We start from the raw sequence: 24,075 nt of genomic DNA on the forward strand, positions 1-24,075 counted from the left end.
TTGGAAGAATTTGAACCAAACGGCCCCAAAATATCCCTAAGGGCCCTGACTAATGCAAACAAAACAATTCAGCCATTCGGCCCACGGTCTAAAACAGTTGGGAAACTCATGCACAGTTGATGAAGATGTAGTGAAAGTTCTGGAAAGATTCGTATTCAGTGTGTGACCGTGTAAACCAGTGAAGGTATAACTTGTTTTTGATGTTTACTAAATCAGAGGCTCATATGCGACCTACTAAAGATTCTCTCGTGAAACGTATCATCAGGGCCGACGATCAAGCTGCTGTGCATTCTCGCTGCTTTGATCAGTTCCAAATCATTCCCAGTCCACATGGATATGGCTGAGGTCGTGGGTGATTAGCTAAATATGGTCTGCAGTGACTTTCTTCCTGCTCCAAGCAGTCTGTGTGAGCTTTACCGACTGTTCATGTCGGAAAACGTGCTGCGAAAACCCGTCTCGCAAAGTGAAAGCAAAATGTTCTTGTCAGCATGGTGTTGCTTGCACTGATTTGTGCAAATGTGTAAAAGTAAAAATTCATTGGCTGTAGAATGTCTTCATTATTTAGACCTAAATTCTGATGATGAGTGAAAGTGGCTAAATTACATGTTTGTGATTCAATTCTCAACTCTAAAATTTGTCAGGAAAAGTGTTGTCAATCATCCAATTCATAAAAATAATAATCAATCATCCAATTCATAAAAATAATAATCAATGATCCAATTCATAAAAATAATAATTATCAATCATCCAATTCATAAAAATAATAATTATCAATCATCCAATTCATAAAAAAAATTATTATTTTAATGAATTGGATGATTGATTATTTTTTATGAATTGGATGATTGATTATTATTTTTATGAATTGGATGACTGATAATTATTATTTTTATGACTTGGATGAGTGATTATTGTTATTTTTATGAATTGGATGATTGATAATTATTATTTTTATGAATTGGATGATTGATAATTATTATTTTTATGAATTGGATGATTGATAATTATTATTTTTATGCATTGGATGATTGATAATTATTATTTTTATGAATTGGATGATTGATAATTATTATTTTTATGAATTGGATGATTGATAATTATTATTTTTATGAATTGGATGATTGATAATTATTATTTTTATGAATTGGATGATTGATAATTATTATTTTTATGAATTGGATGATTGCTCACCTTCACTCCTTCATTCCTCTCTTCTCCCGCCTCTGGAACAAACTCCCTCACTCTCTTCAATCCCACTCCACCCTCCAGGTCTTTAAAACTGCTGTTCACCACCATCTCTTATCTTCCCCCATCCAAAACCTTGATCTTTTCTACCCCCGCTAATTTCACCCCAATTCCACCTTGTTTGAAATTCCAACTTCTTTCCTGGAAGTCCTGGCAGTGTCCATATGTTTTATACTTCTCCCTCCACCCACCCCCCCCCCCCCCCCCTTCCCACGCCTCCTCCCCCCAAGCCCTCTCCCTTCCACACATCTCCCTGCTCTCAAATGTTGTGTTTGTGTGCTTCCCCTTCTTTCCCCAGCTTGTTTTCCGCTCCCTCTTTTTGTGTGTTTTGTTTGTCTGGTTGATTTGTTTGTGAAGTAAATGTTAGCTCTTTCACGAGCCTCGATTCAGTATATAAAAAAAATAAATTGATAATAATTATTATTTTTATGAATTGGATGATTGATTATTATTTTTATGAATTGTATGATTGATAATTATTATTTTTATGAATTGGATGATTGATAATTATTATTTTTATGAATTGGATGATTTATAATTATTATTTTAATGAATTGGATGATTGATAATAATTATTTTTATGAGTTGGATGATTGATAATTATTATTTTTATGAATTGGATTGATAATTCTTATTTTTATGAATTGGATGATTGATAATGATTATTTTTATGAATTGGATGATTGATAATTATTATTTTTATGAATTGGATGATTGATGACTATTATTTTTATGAATTGGATGATTGATAATTATTATTTTTATGAATTGAATGATTGATAATTATTATTTCTATGAATTGGATGACTGATAATTATTATTTTTATGAATTGGATGATTGATAAATAATTATTATTTTTATGAGTTGGATGATTGATAATTATTATTTTTATGAATTGGATGATTGATAATTAGACTTGGCATGTAATATGGAATTTTTTTTTTGTGGGGGTGAACTTACTTTTCAAGTTGACTTAGAACCAAAAGTTAATTGGAATTATGTTGAAATTATTCTAGATTTTGTTAATGTGACCTTTAAAAGAAACAAAAACCACATTTGACATTTCAAACATCGCCGCTTTGCACAAAAAAGGTGCAAAAACAGATCCCAGCAACTACAGACCAATCAGCCTTCTCCCAATTATCAGCAAAGTCATGGAATCCATCATTGCTTCAGATATGAAATCTTTCCTCTTCTCCAATGGCTTGATCTCTGATCATCAATTTGGTTTCAGACCTGGTCACTCTACTCTGGACATGCTGCTTCTGCTTTCTCAACAATGGATGGAGGTCCTCAACGCCAAACAGGAAATTAGAGCCGTCTCCCTTGACATTTCACGTGCCTTCGATACGGTCTGGCACCCTGCTCTGCTCACCAAACACTCCTCCTTTGGTATCCATGGAAATCTCCACGCATGGCTGGCGGACTTCCTCTCTGGTCGTAGTCAACGTGTGGCCCTGAATGGGTTTCTCTCATCTCCTCTTCCTGTTCAGGCTGGAGTTCCCCAAGGTAGTGTTCTGGGCCCTGTGCTTTTTCTGGTCTTCATCAATGATCTCTCTGACTCTCTTGAAAATCCTCTCTATCTCTTTGCTGACGACTCTACTCTCTGTCGCTCCATTCCTCATCCCTCAGATCGGCAGTCTGCAGCCTCCTCACTCTCTGCAGACCTGGACAAAATCACAGACTGGGCAAACAAATGGAACATGTCTTTCAATCCTGATAAATCTCACACTCTTACGATGTCTCTCCGAAAAGACCGACTGGAAAACCCTCCCATCCACTTTCTGAATAATCCTCTCCAAGAAGTTCTGTCACTCAAGCTTTTGGGTCTCACTATTTGCCATGATCTTTCCTGGGAAAACCACATTTCAAATCTGGCCTCCAAAGCCAGTCGCCGACTGGGCATCCTCCGTCATGCGAAGTCCTTCCTTGGCACACCTGAGCTCCTCACCAGTCACCACATACAAGGCTTTCATCCGCAGCTCTATGGAATACTGCTCTCCCCTCTGGTCTGGTGCTCCTGCCTCACACCTAGCCCGTCTTCACGCTGTTGAAACCAAAGCGTTCAGAATCATTGGAATCTCCCGCGATGAAGCTAACTCCAAGGGCTTTTCACTCACTCACCGCAGGCAGGTTGGTGGTCTTTCCGTCTTCTACCGACTCCTCTCTGGCCTTGCCCCCCCCAGCCCTCTCTGGGCTCTGTCCCCCAAATATTCCTACAGGTCGCACAAGATCTGCCTGCAACCCTCTTATGGTTAAACTGCCAAAATCAAGACTCTCTGCTCACCTTCACTCCTTCATTCCTCTTTTCTCCCGCCTCTGGAACAAACTCCCTCACTCTCTTCAATCCCACTCCACCCTCCAGGTCTTTAAAACAGCTGTTCACCACCATCTCTTATCCTCCCCCATCCAAAACCTTGAACTTTTCTACACCCGCTAATTTCGGTCCCCTTGTGTTTTATACCTCTCCCCCCCCCCCCTCCCCTTCCCACGCATCCTGCCCCCAAGCCCTCTCCCTCCCACACTTCTCCCTGCTCTCAAATGTTGTGGTTGTGTGCTTCCCCTTCTCTCCCCATCTTGTCTTACGCTCCCTCTTTTTGTATATTTTGTTTGGGTGGTTGATTTGTTTGTGAAATAAATGTTAGCTCTTTCACGAGCCTCGATTCAGTATACAAAAAATACAAAAAAAAAAAGCAAATAAATTGATCCTTGAAAGTGATGTAAACTGATATTGAACTCAATTCACGGACAGTACTGTGTTAAACTTCTGTACGTTTTCCAGAAGTATTTCTTTATTTTGCACATTAGCCAAAATTTTTTTTAACAAAAGCAAAAGTTACATTACGACTGGGATTACGGACAGTAAAATTACAGTTCAGTACGTCGTGCAACCCCCACGAGCATTCAGGAGAGCACGTACACGTTGAGGCATGCTGTTGACGAGATTTGCCAAGGTTTGGACAGGAATCGCTTGCCATGCAGTGACAATAGCCTGCTGCAATTCATGCACAGAGGTAGGCTGCTGGTCCAAGTTGTCAATTTGATGTGTTAATGCTGCCCACAAGTTCTCTATCGGATTCATATCCGGGGACATGGCAGGCCACTCCATATGCTCTACACCACGGTCAGCAAGAAAGTGTTGGATCATGCGAGCACGATGAGGCCACGCATTGTCATCTTGGAAGACAAAGTTTCCTCGAAAGGCTGCACGAGCAAATGGAAGCAATGTTTCTTCCAGAATGGCCCTGTACTTGAACTGGTTCAGGTTTCCATTCAGAACAACCAGGTCAGTTTTGCCCCCTGCATGAAAAGCAGCCCAAACGGTCACCCCACCACCTCCAGCTTGGACTCTTGGCACTATACAATCTTCGTTGTAGGCTTCATGCACTTGTCTTCGCACTCGGACATGGCCATCTTGACGATAGACCAGAAATCAAGACTCGTCACTGAAGATCACGTGATTCCAGTGTCCTGGCTGCCATTGACGGTGCTCTCTGGCCCACTGCAATTGGCGCTGGCGGTGTTGTCTTGTCAGGCGTGGCTTTCTCAGGGGATGCCTGGCACGATAGCCTGCTTGAACCAGTCGTTGGTTGACTAGCCTTCTGGATACAGGCACATTTGTCAGTTGCTGCCACTCAGCCCTAAGCCGATTAGCTGACTTGGTACGGCAATTGTGGACTAACCGATGCAGCTGGCGATCATCCCTCCTTGTGGTTCTGCGGGGACGTCCTGGCCTCGATATTGGAGTAGGGACACCCCTCTGAGCATTTTGTTTCGGGATCTTTGACACCTGCCCTTGAGTGATGCCATACTGCCGAGCAATAGCATGCTGTTTCATGCCGGAATTTCGTAAAGCCACCACTCTATGACAAACAGCATTGTCGAGTTGACGGACCATCTCCAGAGGAAGCGGAAATAACTTTTGTAGACGTGCAGCAGTTGTTTTCCACTAATGCAGAACGCAACAACCCTTATATACCCGATTGTGAAGCCAATCGTCAAATGTACCTGTCCGTACATTTTGTCACGCCACCTGTGATATAATCCTGTTATTGACTTCTTGCTGCGACAGACAGTCAGTGACATGGTTCTTTTAACAAAGAAATCACCGAAGCGTAAAAGAAACTCACCAGATTGATATACTGAGTTCAGAAAGGAAACCCAAGTTAAGAAAAAAAAAAATAATCCATATTAAATGCCAAGTCTGTACTTGGATCAGTTTACAGCTGGCTTGACTCCACCCACTGCTTTACACCCATTGCCTAGACAGCTGGCCTGACTCCACCCCCGATGAAGCAGCACAGATCGGCAGGCTTCAAGCCTTAGGCCTGGGTGTTAGTCCACGGCCCAGTGCAATTGCAATGATTCCAGTTATATAAGCACGATATATTATATATGCAATAAGCCGTACGCATGTTTTTGCTTTATGTACATCGGGTTCTTTTCTTTTCTTTTTTCGGCACAGAACATGGCATTACACACCACCCAAATAAAGTGATGTGTTTATTCTTGGTAGGGGACATGTATTGCAAAGCAATTCTCACCCTTGTTTGATCTGTTTTGGCTGTTGTTACCCGGTGGCTATATGAGTCTTTCCTGCATCCTTTTGGCAGGCGCAGTGGCACATACCTATTTTGGAATGGTAAAAGAATTCTGCAGCTGCAATCAGATGTTCTACCCTCTTGTGGCTTTCAACCTGTACACTGCTCTAGGTAAGGTCTCTCACCGGTAATGAACAAAATATTTTATGATCACCAAAGTTGGATGAAGGTTATGTTTTCACACATGTTGGTCTCTGTCTGTCTGTGAGCAGGGTATCTCAAAATGTTGTGTGCAGATTTGGACGAAACTTTGTGGACAGGTTGGGTATGTGATGAGGACTAATTGATTTGATTTCGGTGAAGTTCTGGATCTTGATCCGGATATGAAAATTTGAAGTGATTCTTCACCATTGAGAGATAGAGCCAAAAACGATATATAGTATGACATCTCAAAGTTATGGACGCGTTATGACGAAACTTGGTGGACGAGTTGTTTAGGTGGCAAGAACAAGCCGATTCGACTTTGGTTAAGGTCCGGATGCGGCCTATCAGTGGGATACAAAACAAACTGTCAGCCTGGTGGTCCGTGGTGGAGGTATGCGGCTATGCGTACTACCGAGTGCCGTTCTACCCTCGCCAGAGGAGAGGGTATTGCATTTGAGTCCGTTTGTCTGTCTGTCTCTCTGTCTGTTTGCACAGAATAAATATGATTTTCTCTGCAACCATTTGTCCGATTGACAGGAAATTTTCACCATAGGTACAACTCCACCTGGATAATTATTTTAATGATAATTATGACATCATAATTCGACAAGTACAAAACTTCATCCGATAAGGATGAAATTTCTTGAGTCATCTAGGGATAAATTGGTGGAGAAAAAAAAGTGATGACGTCATCGGTCATGTGGTTCGGCTGCCATATTTGTTTTAACACAAAAGCCTTAAAAACCAATGAAAACACATCCTGGCAGAGGGTCTGCAATCTCTGATTGCTCTTCTAGTTTGTGTTGAATTTGTTTAGTTTTAGTTTAGATCTCAGTACTGTTCCAAGTTAATCCAGTACTATTCCCACTTAATCCATTACCATTCCCATTTAATTCAGTACCATTCCCACTTAATCTCGTACCATTCCCACTCGATCCAGTACTATTTCCACTCGATCCAGTACTATTTCCACTCGATCCAGTACTACTTCCACTCGATCCAGTACTACTTCCACTCGATCCAGTACTTCTTCCACTCGATCCAGTACTTCTTTCCCTCGATCCAGTACTATTCCCTCTCGATCCAGTACTATTCCCACTCGATACAGTACTATTCCCACTTGATTCACTGCTATTCCCATTTCAGCATTATTCTCACCCGATCCACTACTATGCCCACTCAATCCAGTTCTATTCCCACTTGATCCAGTACTGTTACCACTTGATCCAGTACTATAATAATATAATAACCACATTTAGAGGCCATTTTTCCCCGCTAAGCGGGGGTTGGCCTTTTTCGGGAACCGTGGTTGTTGTTGTTTTTTTGTCCCCTTTTTGAAGCAATGTTTTATGGCCGGATGCCCTTCCTGACGCCAACCCTTTTTGCCGCCTTTAACGACAAACAGGGAATTACCAGTGAACTGGTACTCAATTAGCCGACCTCGGAAGGATGACAGGCTGAGTCAACCCCCCTGGCGTTAATTCAGCGATCGACCGGGATTCGAACCCAGGATCCTAGGATCCCAAGCCGGCACCCTAGCCACTAGCCCAACACCAGGGCTGTTACCACTTAATTCACTGCTATTCCCACTTCAGTACTATTCCCAGTCGATGTCGGCAGATGGGACGCCTTATAGAAATCCAAATGGAGGCAAGTTCCTCCCGTAATTTGACTCGTCAGTGTTGGACATACTGTACTGTACAGGATATAACTTTATTGTAACAGCCTTTTCTATCACACATGTTGTGTCCCTACACTGGAGATATTGCAGAAGGTGCAGTAATGGCTCAAATTGCCTTCGTGATTTGGCTTTTTTTATACGTATATTATAGTCTTGTATATTTACATGGAGTTTTTTATAATGATCATACATCTTATATTGTGCATAACTAACAGACTATCTAGTTCTAGTATCTATATACATCGAGGAGGATTGATTGTGGAGGATATGAAAACATCTGCCATTTTAATATCCCTCGTCGTTGGGTGGCAATTTAGTATAGTATTGTGGATTCGGGGGTGGTAGGGATCACGAAGGTAGCTCTCAAATTCACTATCAGGCCAATGATCCTGAAGCCGACGAACCGCGGATACTTCCGATGCGTGGCAGATTGCTAAGCAACTACGGATGTCGTCCAAGACGTTTAATTTGGGCAGGGTCCAGTGTCTGAATCCGCTTTACCTTTCCAGTGAATTAAACAACTCAGATAGAATACTGAGCTCTCAACGTCCCACTGTGATTATCAGGCAGCCAAGCGATGCCACAAGTGGAAACGTTGGCTAATGGCTACTCACAACGGAATGGCGGGGTGGACTTTCTGTTCTACATACTGTTTAACCAATGGAAGCTGAAAATTAGACATTTTGTGAAATGGATTATCAAGGCAGTGTCACAAAAGAAAAGTTCTTACCCCTAGCGCAGAAGCCCTTCTTATTCAGTCACTCATTCACAGGTCTACAACATAGGTGCCTCAATCACACCAGGAAACTAGGTAAGGAAAAGAGATAGAGGGGAGAGAAGAGTACAAGATGTATTTTCGGCCTCTCGCTCAATGGAGGTAAGCCGGTGGGCGTATGTTCCCCAAAAAATAGGTGGGAGGGGAATAAAGAAGAGGAGAGTAGGTGGTGTGAGTCAGTGTGTATGTGCGGCCAACGTGTCCAGGAATTATCCACTGGCTGGGTCAGTTCCTTGCATGGAACCTCGCTCGCACTCTCCACCAGCCCTCTGCTGTGCCGCAGTCGCCAGCTTGTTCTCGTAACACCAGTTTGTTCACGTCAATCCCCAGATGCGTCAACCCCGTTCTGCGCTCCATCCCGGGTTTTATAGGCCATGGGGAGACACGATGCTGCCCTTGTTCAGATTATTTTTGGGCTCACTGGCGCTGAGGTGTTACTGTTGGGGTTTGGCCAGAGCTTTGCCTTCCAATTGGCCCGCCCTATCTCCAGGTGACTTTCATGGGCTGTGGCCTGTGACCAAAACGTGGCATCGGACATCGAGGTCATTGCCGTTGGGATCTGACCAGGTGCAGATATACCATGGCTGGTCTGTGCGGGCCCGCGGTGCATTTTGATGTTTCTCTGGTAGATTGTTAGCTTCATAATGTGGTGTTTGATGCTGTTGGTTCTGTAATGTTGTGTGAAGCATGGGTTAAAGCATGTATGGATGTCCTGCAGAGGTGTGGAGAGAGATTGAGAGAGATGGTCACAATGGGATTCAATTCTAAAATAAAATGCATATTCCTTTCCAACTGATACGAACGGAGTGGGTGGAACCCAATTTGGCAACACGATGTATTACGGAGATGACAACACTAGGGTTCCTCGGTATATTGGTATGTGCTTACCTGGGGTCTTCGAAAACTGTCACAGTATATTTCTCTTGTAGGCCCATGGTTTGTTGGGGAGATTATCGATGGGCACTTTGGTGTTTGCTTCGCCTTTGGCCTTGTTATCATGGACCAGTTCCTTCAGGGAAGCTTGACGTTCTTTACTGGAATCTTCCAGGTAAACCTGGTTTCTCCCACCTGTTATTTCACGATTTCCCAAAATCAACATTTGGAATCTATTATAATTCCCTTGCCATGTGATTACAAAGCAAAAGCAATTATTTCTGTTGACCATCTGCATTGCTTATCTTCTTTCCAGGTGATTTTTTTCAATGTACCTCTTGCATTCTACCTATGCTGGTGTATGAGCTTGCGGAAAAGAAACTTGAGCTTTGGATCTCATTTACGTTGTCCTGGACAACACAGAATGTTGCCCTTACACATCCTGGCCGGAATCCTTTTCCTCTGGCAGGTGTACGCCACCTACTGCATTCTGCTCACTTACGGTGCGGCAGCAGTTATCCTGTCTCCCATGCGCTTGTGGTCCTTACTGTTTGCCTTACTGCTGGTGAAACGTGCCTGGCGAGAAAGCCCTTCGTCGCACAACTCCGCAGAGGAGGCCATTATATGTCAGAGTGACGTGGATTCAAGTTCCCTGGAAAGAAATGTGCAGTGGACATCCGGTGACGGCACTTCTGGAAGTCGCGTGCGTTTCACTGCAAAGCAAAGGAACTCCAGCCAGAGCACACTTTGATGTTCTTCTTTTTTCCAATTAAATAAATTTCCTTTTATAGTGTTAAATGTTAACACGATTTCTCAAAGGTGTTTGACCCTCACAATCACATACTGCTCAAAATAGTTTGGGGCTCCACCATATTCCCAGAAGTGTTATTTCCTTCTTGCACAGATGTATGTTCATGGAGGAGCTGATTTGTTAGAGGAGGATGGATATGAGGCTGCTACGCCAAGAAAAAGCATAAATGAACAGGCAAACGAGGGGCAAAGCAAAGATTTAATTGGGCAAAGATCCAACACAGGCAGAATGAATATTTTTTGCTCCAACGATGGATTAAGAGGTCTGCGCCCTCTTTTGCACCGACGATGGATTGACAGGTCCACGCCCTCTTTTGCTCCGGCGATGGATTGACAGGTCCGTGCCCTCTTTTGCGCCGACGATGGATTGACAGGTCTGCGCCCTCTTTTGCTCGGGGGATGGATTGACAGGTCCGTGCCCTCTTTTGCGCCGACGATGGATTGACAGGTCTGCGCCCTCTTTTGCTCGGGGGATGGATTGACAGGTCCGTGCCCTCTTTTGCACCGACGATGGATTGACAGGTCTACGCCCTCTTTTGCTCCGACGAAGGCTTCATGCCTGAAACATTGGCTTCTCCCTGCTTACCTCGGTGGTTATCATACCCACGATATACAGCCTGTTGACTTTATCCAATGTTTTAACAGACAGGCGGTATAATAAGCAGGGACATCGGATAACACAGGGAGCAATGGACATGTGAGTGAAATGGTTCAGAGAGTCGTTGAGAAAAGGAACATTGATGAATAGGAATAGGGGACATGTTTGCATCAGACACGACATGATTTACATATTTATTTTGGCTCAAAAGAAGAGTCACCAGTGGATACATTACGTTCACCGAGGATGGAACATGTGACCATATGGTTGAAATAATTTGGCCTTGACCAGGTTAAATCTCACAAGACTTCAGACAAGTGACGATAAGCGTCGCATTGCCATCGTATCATCGCAGTGGGTGCTATAGGTGGGTGCACATGCCTGAGGAATTCAACTTGCATTTATCCCTCTGATTTGAAATTTTACCCATCGTTGCCCCGCGTGCAAGAAGCGAAGAGCGGAGTTAAGCAATTGGTTCGCTCTGTCTGGCCGTCTGTCCTACGAACGTCGGTTTGTGATCGAGGAACTACTTCATTTCAACGTTGTTTCGTATGCAGCTGCTGGTTGCATCATTTCTGGAAGCGCAGCTGTGCCGCTGATGCAGTGCCCCCGTTTCCAGCAAGCTGGTACTTATTTTGCCGACCTCGGAAGGATGACGAGCAGTGTTAACCCACCTGGTGTTACTTCAACGGCACGACGGGGGCTCGAACTCGAGACCCTCAGATCTCGAGCCAGCCACCTTTACCGTTACGCCAACACCTGGCTTTTCATTTCAATTGAATATTATAAACACAAATGGGAAAACGAACCTGTTCAGCATTACTTTGGCTCGGATTTCACCCTGATCGTGAATGCACAGAGAGGAGGTAATCTTTTTACTCTGTCTGCATGTCTGGCAATGAAACAAAATTGAAAATAGTTTCTAACAGGAAAGTTACTGTTTATGAGGACGTCAAATAGGACACAAACAACAGGTATGAAGAACTAATATAACGTGTTAGATAAGGTGGTGTAAAAGATGCTGCATCAACAACGGTAAACTTCCAAAATTTATTTTCATCGACAACTTTTATAATCTTTATTTTATTTGAATTTAATTATATACTTGAACACTGTAGAACACAAATCTCATTTTTAGCACTTTCAAAATCCTTCCGTTTAGCAGTAATTGGACAAAATAATACGGCATTGTACATCATCTCGACCAATCACATTGCTGCTCACAGAGCCCACCTCTGTCCTTGTTTCTCGAGAATGCGCGGGGTAAAGTGTTCTATGAACCCTCCGCTTAACATGGTAATTTAAGAAATTACAAAGGTTTCAATACCATTTGAAGTATCAATAAATGCTCGGTGGGTCAATTTTGAACTGTATAACTATGTATTGGCATTTCAGGCTTTTCTGAACACTGTGAATGTTCCTGGGAAACGAGCAAAACAATCTTGTCCATAAATCTAGATGCACAACAAGGAATTCCCTGTTCTCAATATGGAGAATTTGTCTTGATTGGACCTAAAGAAGGGATAATCCTGAAAATGGCACAATCTAAATTTCCACAAAATTCACCAACCATTTCTGATAAATTATGTTTGCAAGGTACTTGTCAAACCTAAATATTGGGATATAATCTAAATTGGGATGAAATTCAAAAATGGTACTTGTCAAACCCTTGTCGACATTTGAGCTTGTGTTGTGACTATACCCAGGACTAACAGAATAGCCTAGTCATGATGATGTCGAGTCTCCTCTGGCAATGATGGCATTGCCTTTGTATGGCTGGTACACACGGGTAAGTGTGTGGTATAGGGGGGGGAGGGTGGGGCGCCACTCTTCTCCGGTCACCACTCCTCTCTAGGGCCTAGAGGTATGCACACTCTCCTCTGAACTGTGTAGCCTGGGTTCCAATCTAAACCCAGCTGGAATCCGTCATCGTGGTGTTTTGTATGCTCAGCGACGCATCATTGTGTGTGCTGTCCCTCAGATGGATGTTAAGCCGGGGGACCCCTCTGCCAGCACTGGGGCCATTGGTGGAGTTTGAAATCCCCAATTGTCTTTCGCCAAGACTATGCGAGTTATCGCCAGCGCCCTGATGACAATTTACAAATTCCTGCCACAGTCGAACGTCAGGCCCAACCATCAAGTTCCAGAAAGACTAGCCACAATTAAGTTAAAAGTGAAATGGATTTTAAAATAAAAAGGATTCAAACCCAGGCTAGACGGCTTGAGAGGCGAGTGCGTGTACCTCTCGGGCCTAGGCCATCCTGCCAACCCCAAACCCACCAAGTGGGAATAATTGGGGCCATTGATGGATCTGAAAGTTGCAATTGGATCCCGACTTATTGATCATATGCCTTACTTGTTGTTTTGCTTCACTTGTTGCACTCCCATAATTTATCACGTGCTATTTTTGGAAATCTTGGACAACTGTGCTTGCCAGAATGAGGGACTTGATGCACCTGGGACTGCTGAGATGATATCCTGTGATTGATTAAGTTTTTCACAGATCTATAAAACCTTGTCGCCATGTTTTCTCTCTCGTGTTCATTAAACTGACTCTTACATGTTGAGCACACACGATTACCTGCCTTTAGTTATCAAAGTTGTTCTCCAAAAACACCTCGTCTCATCCGCTTTAACTTGTTTTTCTCTTCTGCACCACTCACAGCACCAATTCCTTCCACTTGTTTGTTCCATATTTGGCCACCTTTGATCTGTTGAGCTCGAATTCTGCAACGCAAAAGTGAAAACTGCATTGATAAAGACACTAAAACAGCACTCGGTAGAGCGCATACCTCCGCCAGGATGAGCAGTTTAGATTTTGTGTCACTGATCTTCGAGATCTGAACCAAAATGGAATCACTTGTTCTTGTCACTTAACCAACTCATCCAAATAGTTTTGTCATCATCCGTCCATAACTTTGAGAAATATCCTGCTCACAAACAGACGGGTGAAAACAGAAGGTAAAACTGCATTGATAAAGAGGAAAAGATTCCAAAAAGTCTCAATTTCAAATTCTCAATTTATGTTCTCAAATTCTCAATTCTCAAATTCTCAATTTATCTCAATCTCAATTCTCAAAAAAGTCTCAATCTCAAAAAAAAAAAAAAAAAAAAATTTTCATGCAAGATTCTATCATTTTTGAGAGATTGGATGCTCTTCAGATTGTATGAGGGGGAAAGAAACTTGACAAAAAAACGAAAAATAATGCTGTCTTAACCTCATTCCTTGTGCTCTGTCGACAATATTTGTGTTTTCATTGGATAACTAACTCTCAAGAGCAGCTGCAGCACTGATGTGAAATTTAAGTCTCATCTATTCAAAACACTGCAACAAATAAAATGTAATGAATGCACACAAACATTTTTCCAAATGCTACTTACTGTATGTGCATGTAAATCATACAGCCGGCTTAAAGTTCCTCAGAAGTCAGAAGGACGGTGCGTTCCATGATACAGCGCCTCCTGGTGGTGCCGCACGCGGCTGAAGATTTTGTCAAATCGAATTCCTCTGAAAATCGAATTCGGCATCGAATAGCTCGAAGATTATACAGCTTACCTAACCAATGAGAAATAAATATTAAAATCAAATCGGCCTTTTATTCTGTTTGTGTACAATTTTCAGATCGGCCATTTTGGCAGCAAAATGGACAAATTGAATTTCCTGCAGAAAGAAGCCAAAGAAAAGCAACTATTTGTGGTCCATTGGAACCATGAATATTTCCTACAGATACTGAGATATTTTTACCTCCACCACCAAAGGTGGATGGACGTTATTTTTTTCACCCCCTGTCTGTTTGTCTGTTTGGTTTTTTTTATGTTTCGATACCTTCGCCACCAATGGTGGACTAATCTAAGCGGTTCATCTTTACATCATAACACCAACCTGCACCAAGTTTGGTGAAAATCCCATGATTAGTTCACAAGGTAGCTCGGTAACAGAATTTTTACACACCGGGATATCTAATCTTTTACCTCTTGACCCCAAAATCAAATCAGTTCATCTTTACATAATCCAAATACAGCCATGGCCAAAAATATTGGCACCCTTGCACCTTTTTCAAATAATGCACCATTTCTTCCAGAAAATTGTTGAAATTATAAAATACTAGTAGTGGGGCAACTTAGCATAACAATTGTGCATTTTGTGAGGAAAGCACCAAATTTGGCACACTAGTAGACTATCATATTATGAAAAGATCTGGATATTGGGCCATCTCAGATTCAGAGATTTGATTTTTGCAAGATTTCGATTCAATTGGGATCGAAGAGAACACCTACTTCGTCTTCTGAACAGTGAAGTTGCCAGCTTTGAATTCTCTGGCTACATCTGGGTGCTTCATTGGGAGTGCAACCATGTCCCTCAGGTGAACAGGGACCCACCTGACATAGTGTGTGTGGTCTAAGGCATGGAACCATGGGACCAGTTCCATCAGGGCATCAAGGTACATCGTGAATGAAGCCTGCCGCAGAGAACGCACGTAGACCAGTACCAACATCTCTAGTTCCAGCACAGTTGCCCAGTACTGAAAGTTGGGAATGTCTTCTCCTCTCTGGTGACACCAGTCTTCGAACTCAGGCAGGTCTTCTGCATCATCAGCATATGTCATACAGTGGCGTTCATACGCACGGTGTTGCAGGATGTGCAGTGCCGCCGCAGTGATTTGATGAGCTCTTCTTGTGCGGGTGACGTGGGCAGCTCGCAGGAAGGAGTCGGCTGTCCCTGGCGTTGCAATCTCAGCTTGCAAATCTGCAAAATCTGCAAATCTTGCAAAAATCAAATCTCTGAATCTGAGATGGCCCAATATCCAGATCTTTTCATAATATGATAGTCTACTAGTGTGCCAAATTTGGTGCTTTCCTCACAAAATGCACAATTGTTATGCTATATTTAGCTTAGCTGCCAGACTATAGTGAGATACCCGTGCGTAAGGCCAGGAGCAAACAGGCCATGCAGATACGGCGAATGCTAAAGCATGAAACCAATAAATTCCACATTCCTGTAGCACCCTCAGTTGCACGTCAGACATGGACAGCAAGTTCGTGAAGGACTTCCATGAAAAACGTACCCATTCACAAACAAACGGGTATGTTTACGTATAGAAACATCGATCGTGGGTCCGTGGCGAATCTGCATATGGCGATTCGCGAAGTTCACGTTCAGAAAGTAGAAAGCATAACGCACGGCATGTCGTCATTCACTTGAACTCGAGATCTCTTTTTTCATTCCAAACAACATAACTCCATCACAAATTAATCACAAAATAAACTTTTAACAACATTGTTAATGTTTCCTTCATTGTAAAAACTACCAAGTCAACAGTTAAAAGGATTTTGAGCCGATAGGTGTTACGGCCTCGGCAAGATCGATGGAGACAGTGATCTGTTGGCTTATACACCGCCCAAATAGCTATGTGGAATTCTCTCATGTAAAGATTAAACCCACGTTGTTTGAACTTTGGCCGAGGTCATTATTTACTTTTAATTATGTTTATAAATGAATCAAAAAGAAGATAATTGGTTTTGGGTCATCCTTTTTTTCTTTTTTTTTGTATACTGAATCGAGGCTCGTGAAAGAGCTAACATTTACTTCACAAACAAATCAACCAGACAAACAAAATATATAAAAAGAGGGAGCGGAAAAACAAGATGGGGAGAGAAGGGGAAGCACACAAACACAACATTTGAGAGCAGGGAGATGTGTGGAAGGGAGAGGGCTTGGGGGGTGGAGGCGTGGGAAGGGGGGGGGGGAGGGAGAAGTATAAAACACAAGGACACCAAGGTCTTCCAGGACAGAAGTTGGAATTTCAAAAAAGTGGAATTGGGGTGAAATTAGCGGGGGTAGAAAAGATAAAGGTTTTGGATGGGGGAAGATAAGAGATGGTGGTGAACAGCTGTTTTAAAGACCTGGAGGGTGGAGTGGGATTGAAGAGAGTGAGGGAGTTTGTTCCAGAGGCGGGAGAAAAGAGGAGTGAAGGTGAGCAGAGCGTCTTGATTTTGGCAGTTTGACCATAAGAGGGTTGCAGACAGATCTTGTGCGACCTGTAGGAATATTTGCGGGACAGAGCCCAGAGAGAGCTGGGGGGGCAAGGCCAGAGAGGAGTCGGTAGAAGACGGAAAGACCACCAACCTGCCTGCGGTGAGTGAGTGAGAGGCCCTTGGAGTTAGCTTCATCGTGGGAGATTCCAATGATTCTGAATGCTTTGGTTTCAACAGCGTGAAGACGAGCTAGGTGTGAGGCAGGAGCACCAGCCCAGAGGGGAGAGCAATATTCCATTGAGCTGCGGATGAAAGCCTTGTATGTGGTGAGGAGCTCAGGTGTGCCAAGGAAGGACTTCGCACGACGGAGGATGCCCAGTCGGCGACTGGCTTTGGAGGCCAGATTTGAAATGTGGTTTTCCCAGGAAAGATCATGGCAGATAGTGAGACCCAAAAGCTTGAGTGACAGAACTTCTTGGAGAGGATTATTCAGAAAGTGGATGGGAGGGTTGTCCAGTCGGTGTTTTCGGAGAGACATCGTAAGAGTGTGAGATTTGTCAGGATTGAAAGACATGTTCCACTTGTTTGCCCAGTCTGTGATTTTGTCCAGGTCTGCAGAGAGTGAGGAGGCTGCAGACTGCCGATCTGAGGGATGAAGAATGGAGCGACAGAGAGTAGAGTCATCAGCAAAGAGATACAGAGGATTTTCAAGAGAGTCAGAGAGATCATTGATGAAGACCAGAAAAAGCACAGGGCCCAGAACACTGCCTTGTGGAACTCCAGCCTGAACAGGAAGAGGAGATGAGAGAAACCCATTCAGGGCCACACGTTGACTACGACTAGAGAGGAAGTCCGCCAGCCATGCGTGGAGATTTCCATGGATACCAAAAGAGGAGAGTTTGGTGAGCAGAGCGGGGTGCCAGACCGTATCGAAGGCACGTGATATGTCAAGGGAGACTGCTCTAATTTCCTGTTTGGCATTGAGGACCTCCATCCATTGTTGAGAAAGCAGAAGCAGCATGTCCAGAGTATAGTGTCCAGGTCTGAAACCAAATTGATGATCAGAGATCAAGCCATTGGAGAAGAGGAAAGATTTCATATCTGAAGCAATGATGGATTCCATGACTTTGCTGATAATTGGGAGAAGGCTGATTGGTCTGTAGTTGCTGGGATCTGTTTTTGCACCTTTTTTGTGCAAAGCGGTGATGTTGGCAGATTTCCAAGCAGATGGAAGATGCCCTTGAGCAAAAGAGAGAGTGAAGAGAACAGAGAGAGGGAGTGAAAGAGCAGAAGAACAGGATTTTAGGACCCGTGGGCTGATGCCGTCAGGTCCAGTTGCAGAATCCGAGTCGAGGGTTGACAGAAACTTTTCCACCTTGTCAGGAGGAAAGGACACAGAGTCCAGGAGCAGCTGGGTACGGTGGGTACAGAGAGGGATGGGTTTGGGACACAAGATTTAGAGGCAAACACAGAGTTGAGGCATTCAGATTTTTCACGTGCGGAGTCAGCCGTGTGGCCATTTGAGGTGAGGGAGGGGATGGAGGGGGAACAAACACCAGAAACAGATTTGACCAGACGCCACCAGGATTTGGAAGAGGGAGACAGATAAGAGAGTTCGGTCCTGAGAACGGAGAGATATTGTTTCCTGGCTCTCCTGAGGGTGGACACACACTTGTTTCGGGCTTTGTGAAAGGAAATGAGATTTCCTTCCGTTGGATTTGCTTTCCAGGAGACGAAAGCAAGTTGTTTCTGGGCAATAGCCTCACCACAAGATTCCGTGTACCATGGACGGGAGGAAGGGTATGACAACAGAAGACGAGATGGGATAAATCTGTGCATGAGAGAGAGCAATTTGCTTTGGAAGAATTCCCAGGAAGAATTTATGTCAGAGGCAGTAGAGATGGGAGACCAGTCCAGATGATTGCTGGCTGCTTGAAGACCGTGCCAGTTGGCCTGAGTGAAATGCCAGACTCGTCGACGCTGAGGAGGCTCTCTGAGAATGGTCAGAGAGATGTCCACTTTAACAAGAACTTTTCTTGTTCTTGTTGGAGTCCACTTTTGCTTGTTGGAGTCCTTGTTGTTCTTGTTGGAGTCCACAAGTGGAGATGTCCACTTTTGCTTTCCGCATATCTCGTGGGATTGTGAGTTGGAGAGACGGCCGTGATGGCGGGGAGGCGGTTGGCATTCTCTCAAGCAGGGATTCAACCCATGTCCTCACAAAAGGTCTTTGTCCGAGGTCACCGAGTTTGATGGGTGCAGCTGTGCAGCGATCTGTGCAGCCGTTTGTGCGCCACCCGAGAAAATAACGTCATGCAAGTGCCCAAACCTGAAAATGCTGGAGGCCAAAGCTGAAATTGGAAAAACAATATAGCATATTTTACTCCAGGGTGTTCCAGGATGACCCACCCAAGATATCGTTGCGGTCGGTTCAGCCGTTTTTGCGGTACCTTCGAACAGACGGACAGACATTTGAATTATAGTAAGATTTTGGTATCGACATTTGTATTTCTTTGGTTTGCAGTGGAACAAAACAAAAAAAGCTGAAAAAATTACTAAATCTTAGCTTATTCCACACAGAAATCCTAAAATGGCCTGGACAATATTATTGGCACCTTTTGGAAGTTGTTAGAAATAATTAGATTTCAAGCAGGTGATTCTCCTTACTTTGGAATTGAACTCACCTGTGGTGAGTTGCAGGTGCCTGCAATATAAAAAAAAACAGCACCGCAAAGCGGGCGTAACCACTCAGCCCATGCATGGTGGAAACCAATTTCAAGATGGCTGCCGTGGCGGCCATATTGAAAATCGCAGCACGCCCATTGTCGTGAAAATCAAGTGCAGACACGACTTTACCTCTGGGTAGGCTTTAATATCATTTAGATCGATAATATCTCCTGTAACAATACATGCAACAATAGGCATTAAATCAGAGCATTTCAAGCACAGCAATGGTAGCTTCGATATAACAATGGTTCACGCAGCGCAGCCTTTGGGGGCGTACATACCATTCAACTACTGGATAATGTCACAGTGAGTCCCGCCGGAGTGTCCGCACGCCCCGAGTGTCCCGGGTCTTATAGACGGCCCCCCTTTTCGTGGCGAGCATCCCTGGGTTCACCTTGGTATAATTTCACTACATTCTCCCCGTCGTTAAAACTATACTACCGCTCGGCAGTTTGCAAGCAAGCATCAGCAATAAACCAAAGGGTTACGTCAATCCACGTCAGTCGGTCCACCCGTAGCGGTCGGGGCGGCGAACCTCCCGGCCCGTTCGTGTTCGGAAACTACCGGGCACGGCGTCCCCTAGCCCGGAGTCCCCCGCGTCGGAATAGCCGCCGGAGGTTGGAGTCTGAGGGGGCGCCCCCGCGCCTTCGGGCACGGGGGCGGGGGACGACGGGAGTAACAGCGGTAGTTCCATAGGGGAAGCTTCGATAGAGTCCATAGACTCGTAGACGGGTTCGTCGGTATCCCTGTCGTCGTCCCCACAAGGGGCGAGATGGCGTACGGAGACAGTAGACTCGCGGCCATCCGCCGTTAACACGCGGGCATGCTCGGGATTAGCCTGGAGGACCTGCACCTTGTCAACAAGGGGGTCGTACTTGCTAGTGCGAACCGCTCGTTTGAGATAGGCGGGCCCCGGTTCAGCGAGCCAGCTGGGTAAAGACTGGATACTGCCGGAGCTTCTAGGGTGGTGGAACAGTCGTTCGTGAGGAGTCTGGTTGGTGGCAGTACATAGGAGAGCCCGGATCGAGTTTAGAGCGGCAGGCAGCGACCACGCCCATTTATCGAGGCCTCGGCCGAGGGTCCGGAGGCTTAGCATGACGGCCCGCCATATAATCCCATTAAAGCGTTCGATCTGTCCATTAGCTTGGGGCCGGTACGGGGTGGTGTAGCTCGAAGCGACGTTATGTTGGAGCAAGTAGCCCCTCACTTCCTGGGACAGGAACACCGCACCCCGATCGGTATGCACGTAGGCCGGATACCCGAACATAGAAAACAAATTCTGCAGGCACCGAATAACCGTGGCAGCCGACATATCCCCGCACGTGTAAGCAAAGGGGAATCGGGAATACTCATCGACGATAGTGAGCAGATAGCGAGAGTTGCTCGACATTGGCAGCGGCCCTTTGAAGTCCATCGCCAAGCGCTCCCACGGTCTAGTAGCCCTAACGAGTGTCCCCAGAGGGGGGCTATAAAAACGCGGTTTGAGTTCCGCACAGATCGCGCAGTCACGGCAGATGCGGCGGATGTCCTCCATCGAGTACGGCAGATTGCCCGCGCGCACAAAGTGCGCGAAGCGCGTTACCCCGGGATGACACATAGTGCTGTGCAAAGTGCGCAGCCCCTCCAAAGATACGATCCCCGCGCAAGTGGCCGGCCTCGATAAGGCATCAGCGACCAGGTTATCCTTCCCCGGGCGGTATTTGATGGTGTAGCAGAAGTCGGCGAGTTCAATACGCCAACGGGTGATTTTCTCATTCTTAATGCGCTGAGCATGTAAGGTGTCGTACATAAACGCAACACTCTGTTGGTCCGTGATGATTTGGAAACTCCGCCCAAGCAGGTACGAACGCCATCGCCGAATTGATTCGACGATCGCGTACGCTTCCTTTTCGACAGACGAATGCCTCCGCTCGGCGGAGGTGAGAGTCCGCGAGAAGAAAGCCACAGGGCGGCCTCCTTGGGAGAGAGTCGCCGCTATCGCATGATCCGAGGCATCACTCTCCAAAACGAAAGAGGCACTCTCGTCAATCGTTGCGACAGCGGCGCCAGCAATGTCGACTTTAAGGCCCTCGAAGGCCGCCAGGGCGGCCGGGCCCAAGGGGAAAGTGTCGCAGGCCACGAGGGGGCGGAGCTTAGCGGAGAAATTTTGCACCCACTTTGAGTAGTGGGCGAACAGCCCCAGGGCGCGTTTCAGCGAAGCCCGATCGCTAGGCGGAGCCATATCGAGCAAAGGGCGCAGACGCTCCTTATCCGGAGAGACGGAGCCATGGGTCACGGTGTACCCCAAAAGGTCTACCGTGCGTAGAGAGTATTGACACTTCGCCGCATTCATGGTTAAGCGATATTTCCACGCGACCTCGAAGCGTTTTAGATTAGCGTCGTGATGCGCCTGGTCATGCCCACAAACCGTAAGATTGTCCAGATAGACAAAGACATCGGTCAAATGCTCCTTTGCAACGAGGTCATCCATAGCTCTCTGAAAACAAGCGACGCCGTTCGTTACCCCAAAGGGAAGTCTCGTGAACTGGTACAACCGCTGACCCGATTCAAAGGCTGTAAAGACGCGATCAGCCCTAGAGATGGGGACTTGATGATACGCACTACGTAGATCGAGTGTGCTATAAACGGAATACAGGGCCACCTGGCGTACTAGGGCGTCCATCCCCGGTAATGGGTAGGCATCCAGTTGTGTAAATCGATTAATCGTTTGCGAATAGTCGATTACCATTCGCCTGCGGTGGGCCTCACTCCGCACCACTAAGACTTGAGCCCGCCACGGTGACCTACTGTGTTCTATGATACCGTCCTTCAAGAGCAGGGCCGTTTCTTCCGCAATGAATTGCGCGTCCGCGCGAGAGTAGCGCCGCGATTTGATGGCTACAGGGGTACAATCAGTGGTCAGGTTGGGAAACAGTGAGAGTGGCTCCATGTCCATTTGAGCGAGGGCACACACAGCGAGCGTGTCCGGCCCTCCGAAGTCTATTTCCAAACGACCATGCCGCTTAAGGAAATCAAGTCCTAACAGAACGTCAGCGCATAAGGCCGGTAATACCATGAGATACACGTCCGGGAACGTGCGTCCATTTATCACAAGTTTCAATCGACACGCCCCTTTAGTGCTCAACCGAAGTCCCTGAGAAGCCATAAAGATCCGACGGGTTGTCCCGAGAACCGGCCACCCATGTTGATGCACGAGTCGCTGATCAATAAAACTATCCGTGGATCCCGTATCAATCAGAGCTTGCGCAAAAACGCCCGCGACTGTGAGCGGAATGAAGGCCTGCGCTAGGCCGGCAGACCCGGCAGGTATAGTTCCGGCCGGGCGAGAAGATCGCGCCTCGCGGGTGGATCCCACGCCGGCAGCAATCCTTCGGGCCTCAGCAGGAGCATTGAAGTCAGTTGGCTCATCGGTAGTTCCATTTGCCAGAGTGGGTGTGGGGTGGTCATGAGAGCAGCCGCCAGATGGCGCTCGAGCCACGGGAGAAAGATCTCTGCCATCTGCAGAGTCATATGCCAAAGCATGTAATTTGCAAAAGCTTCCATGAGATGGCGCTCGAGCCACGTGAGAAAGATTTCTGCCATCTGCAGATTGACATGCCAGAGGGGGAGCATGTAATTCGCAAAAGCTGTCATCAGATGGCGCTCGAGTCACGTGCTGCGTTTGCCGCACTTCGCGAGGCATTTCCAAAGTAGGAGCATGTCGCTTGTTTGAAGTAGGCGTTTGAAAGCCAGTCAAGGTTGGATGCTCTGTGACCGGTCGCGTTCGCGCCATTTGTTTCGGCGGCCCGACGTATCTCACCAAGGTCGGGCAAGAAGCCAGGGGCCCGCGAGGAGGAGAGCGGCTCATCAAAGCTGTGCAAGGCGCCCCGTCCGGTGCGCGATCCGTTGGCTCAGCGATGAGCCCATTCAAGGTCGCTCGGGAATGCATGCCCTGAGCGGCCTTTCTGCAGACTTTTGCAAAATGGCCTTTGGTAGAGCAGAGGTGACAGGTCGCCTCTCGAGCCGGACATTCAGAGCGAGGATGCTGCCGATTGCCACAAAAATAACATTTTGCATACCGGGCAGTCCGTGGCCTGGCAGCGGCGGCCGCAGTGAGGCAGGATGCGGAGTCCGCTTCCGGAGCACCCAGGGGCTCGGCCGTCGTGGGGGTCTGGTCCTCCTCCGTATCCTCGGCGGTGGCCCTCTCGGGTCGCACGAGTTGCGAGGTCCCCGCCACGACTCGTGGGTGATCATATGCGGTCAATTGTTCTCGAGCATCTGTATATACGCGTGCCAGCCGTAGTGCTTCTGTAAATGTCAGCTCCGCGACCTCCAGGAGACGGAGCCGCAGGACTCCAGAACTAATTCCGGATATGAATGCATCTCGGAGCAAATCGTCCTGCACTTGCTCGTGAGTCCGAACGTCCTGCACGCAATCTGCCAATAAGTAGCGCAGCTCCTGGGCAAAGCGATCGATCGATTCAGACGGTTGTTGCCGTCGCTGAGAGAGTTGATGCCGGCCGTGCACAGCGCTCCGTTTCTTTACGTAGAGGCGCGTCAGCTCGGCCAGGGCCGTATCATACGTCTCAAATCGAGAAATGGTCTTATAAACAGTGTGATGGACCTTGGACTGTAACACGGACAGCTGCATCGCAGCGGTTGGCTCTG

General features: G+C 46.1%; 1 protein-coding gene across 4 annotated transcripts in view; it reads left to right on the forward strand.

Annotated features, from left to right (window-relative positions):
* Nucleotides 1-24,075, forward strand: part of TMEM62 (transmembrane protein 62) — a 113,210-nt gene that overhangs the window by 63,257 nt on the left and 25,878 nt on the right. For 2 of the 4 annotated variants that reach the window (XR_013624890.1, XR_013624891.1), the window contains exon 12: nucleotides 5,860-5,958. Coding sequence is in view for 2 of the 4 variants with exons in the window: in XM_068130123.2 (XP_067986224.1) it covers nucleotides 5,860-5,958; nucleotides 9,377-9,495; nucleotides 9,637-10,071 (653 nt within the window). In the remaining 2 variants the exon portion in view is untranslated. Of the gene's footprint in view, nucleotides 1-5,859; nucleotides 5,959-9,376; nucleotides 9,496-9,636; nucleotides 13,345-24,075 lie in introns of those variants that run through there. The other 2 variants (XM_068130123.2, XM_068130128.2) reach the window with 2 other exon arrangements.

Source organism: Myxine glutinosa, chromosome 11 (genome assembly GCF_964187855.1).
Source record: "Myxine glutinosa chromosome 11, kmMyxGlut1.1, whole genome shotgun sequence".
Lineage (NCBI taxonomy): Eukaryota > Metazoa > Chordata > Myxini > Myxiniformes > Myxinidae > Myxine > Myxine glutinosa.